This window comes from Sphaeroforma arctica (assembly GCF_001186125.1).
Source record: "Sphaeroforma arctica JP610 unplaced genomic scaffold supercont1.83, whole genome shotgun sequence".
Classification (NCBI taxonomy): domain Eukaryota; class Ichthyosporea; order Ichthyophonida; genus Sphaeroforma; species Sphaeroforma arctica.
In genome coordinates this window covers 12,179-13,527 of record NW_014040475.1, presented here as the reverse complement: position 1 = coordinate 13,527, position 1,349 = coordinate 12,179, and the positions used below count along the sequence as shown (strand labels likewise).

The following is a 1,349-nucleotide window of genomic DNA, read 5'->3' as shown; positions in this document are numbered from 1 at the left end:
CATTTGTAATAAACTCCATGCCACACCCAGGGTAGTCACACGCATAGGGACGTTCGCCCGTGTGCACGCGTTTGTGTCTTCTCAAATTACTACTTTGAGTATATTCCATGCCACACCCAGGATAGTCACACGCATAGGGACGTTCGCCCGTGTGTACACGCATATGCACCTTCAGATTGGCAGCACTGGCACATGTCTGGCCACAGTTGGGCCACTCACAAGCGTGTGGCTTCACTGTGGCAGATGTCGAACCAATAGAACGGACCGATAAACCGTTTGCAGAACGGAGCCTGTGCAGTACAAATGTACATATTGATGGGTTATGTTTGTGACATAGAAGAGTGTGAACAAGGTGCCTATGAGATGCTTCCAGAGTGAACGAACACCATTGAGCTTTGTTGGTCAGAGTATCCGACCGACAGACGAGCTCACATTATCTGAACTACGCCATAATAAAAAATATAAAATCAAAGTGTGTGCTGCTACAGGGATGTCTGTGAATTAGAAAAAAGAAACATGCGACTTTTGAGTAAAATCACCCAAACGACATCAGCATACACAAAATAAATATTCTCTGGCAAATTCTGGAACTACATTTACCATAACACACTCTGCAGATAATCCTTCATAACTGATCAGTACTGAAACTAGATCTTCATACGACAAAGGCCATACGATACAACTAGGAGTCATCAAGATACCGGCGTAGTCATTAAAAGAAACAACCTATTCAATCGGGGTGGTGTTATATATATATATAGCCACACAGCCATACACACGCGCACGCACACAGACACACATATATATATACATATATACATATGTATATATATATCTATATATATATACATACAGACATATACATATATTTACTTATATATATATAACAATATAACAATATAAATATGTATAGATTTTTATATCCATATATATATATATATGTATGTATATATATGTATATAAAGGTATATACATATATATATATATATATATATATATATCAACATAAATGTATATAATGATGCATACACATACACACACACACGCACGCACACACATATATATATATTGTGATCGGCCTAGGAGCCCTAGAAAACGTAGTACCGAACTCGAGAGTAGCGTGAAAGTATCACATTCTGTGAACCAAATATTTACACTGACACATAATCAATATATATATCTGAGCCTAGAATTCTACTCTAGTCTTCCACCAACTTCTAATATTCATACTATCAAAAGATCTGTTTCCTAACTAGCAAGAATTTCCCTACCTCACAATAAATATATATATATATACACACACACACACTCATATATATATATATATATATCAATATGTATTAGGTTTT

At 36.2% G+C, this 1,349-nt stretch overlaps 1 protein-coding gene across 1 annotated transcript in view; it reads right to left on the bottom strand.

Annotated features, from left to right (window-relative positions):
* Positions 1-37: 37 nt before the first annotated feature.
* Positions 38-1,349, bottom strand: part of SARC_01950 (hypothetical protein) — a gene marked incomplete at both ends in the record, with an annotated part of 2,119 nt that continues 807 nt past the window's right edge. The window contains one exon of the mRNA XM_014304301.1: positions 38-290. Within this exon, the coding sequence (XP_014159776.1) occupies positions 38-290 (253 nt within the window). The remainder of the gene's footprint in view (positions 291-1,349) is intronic.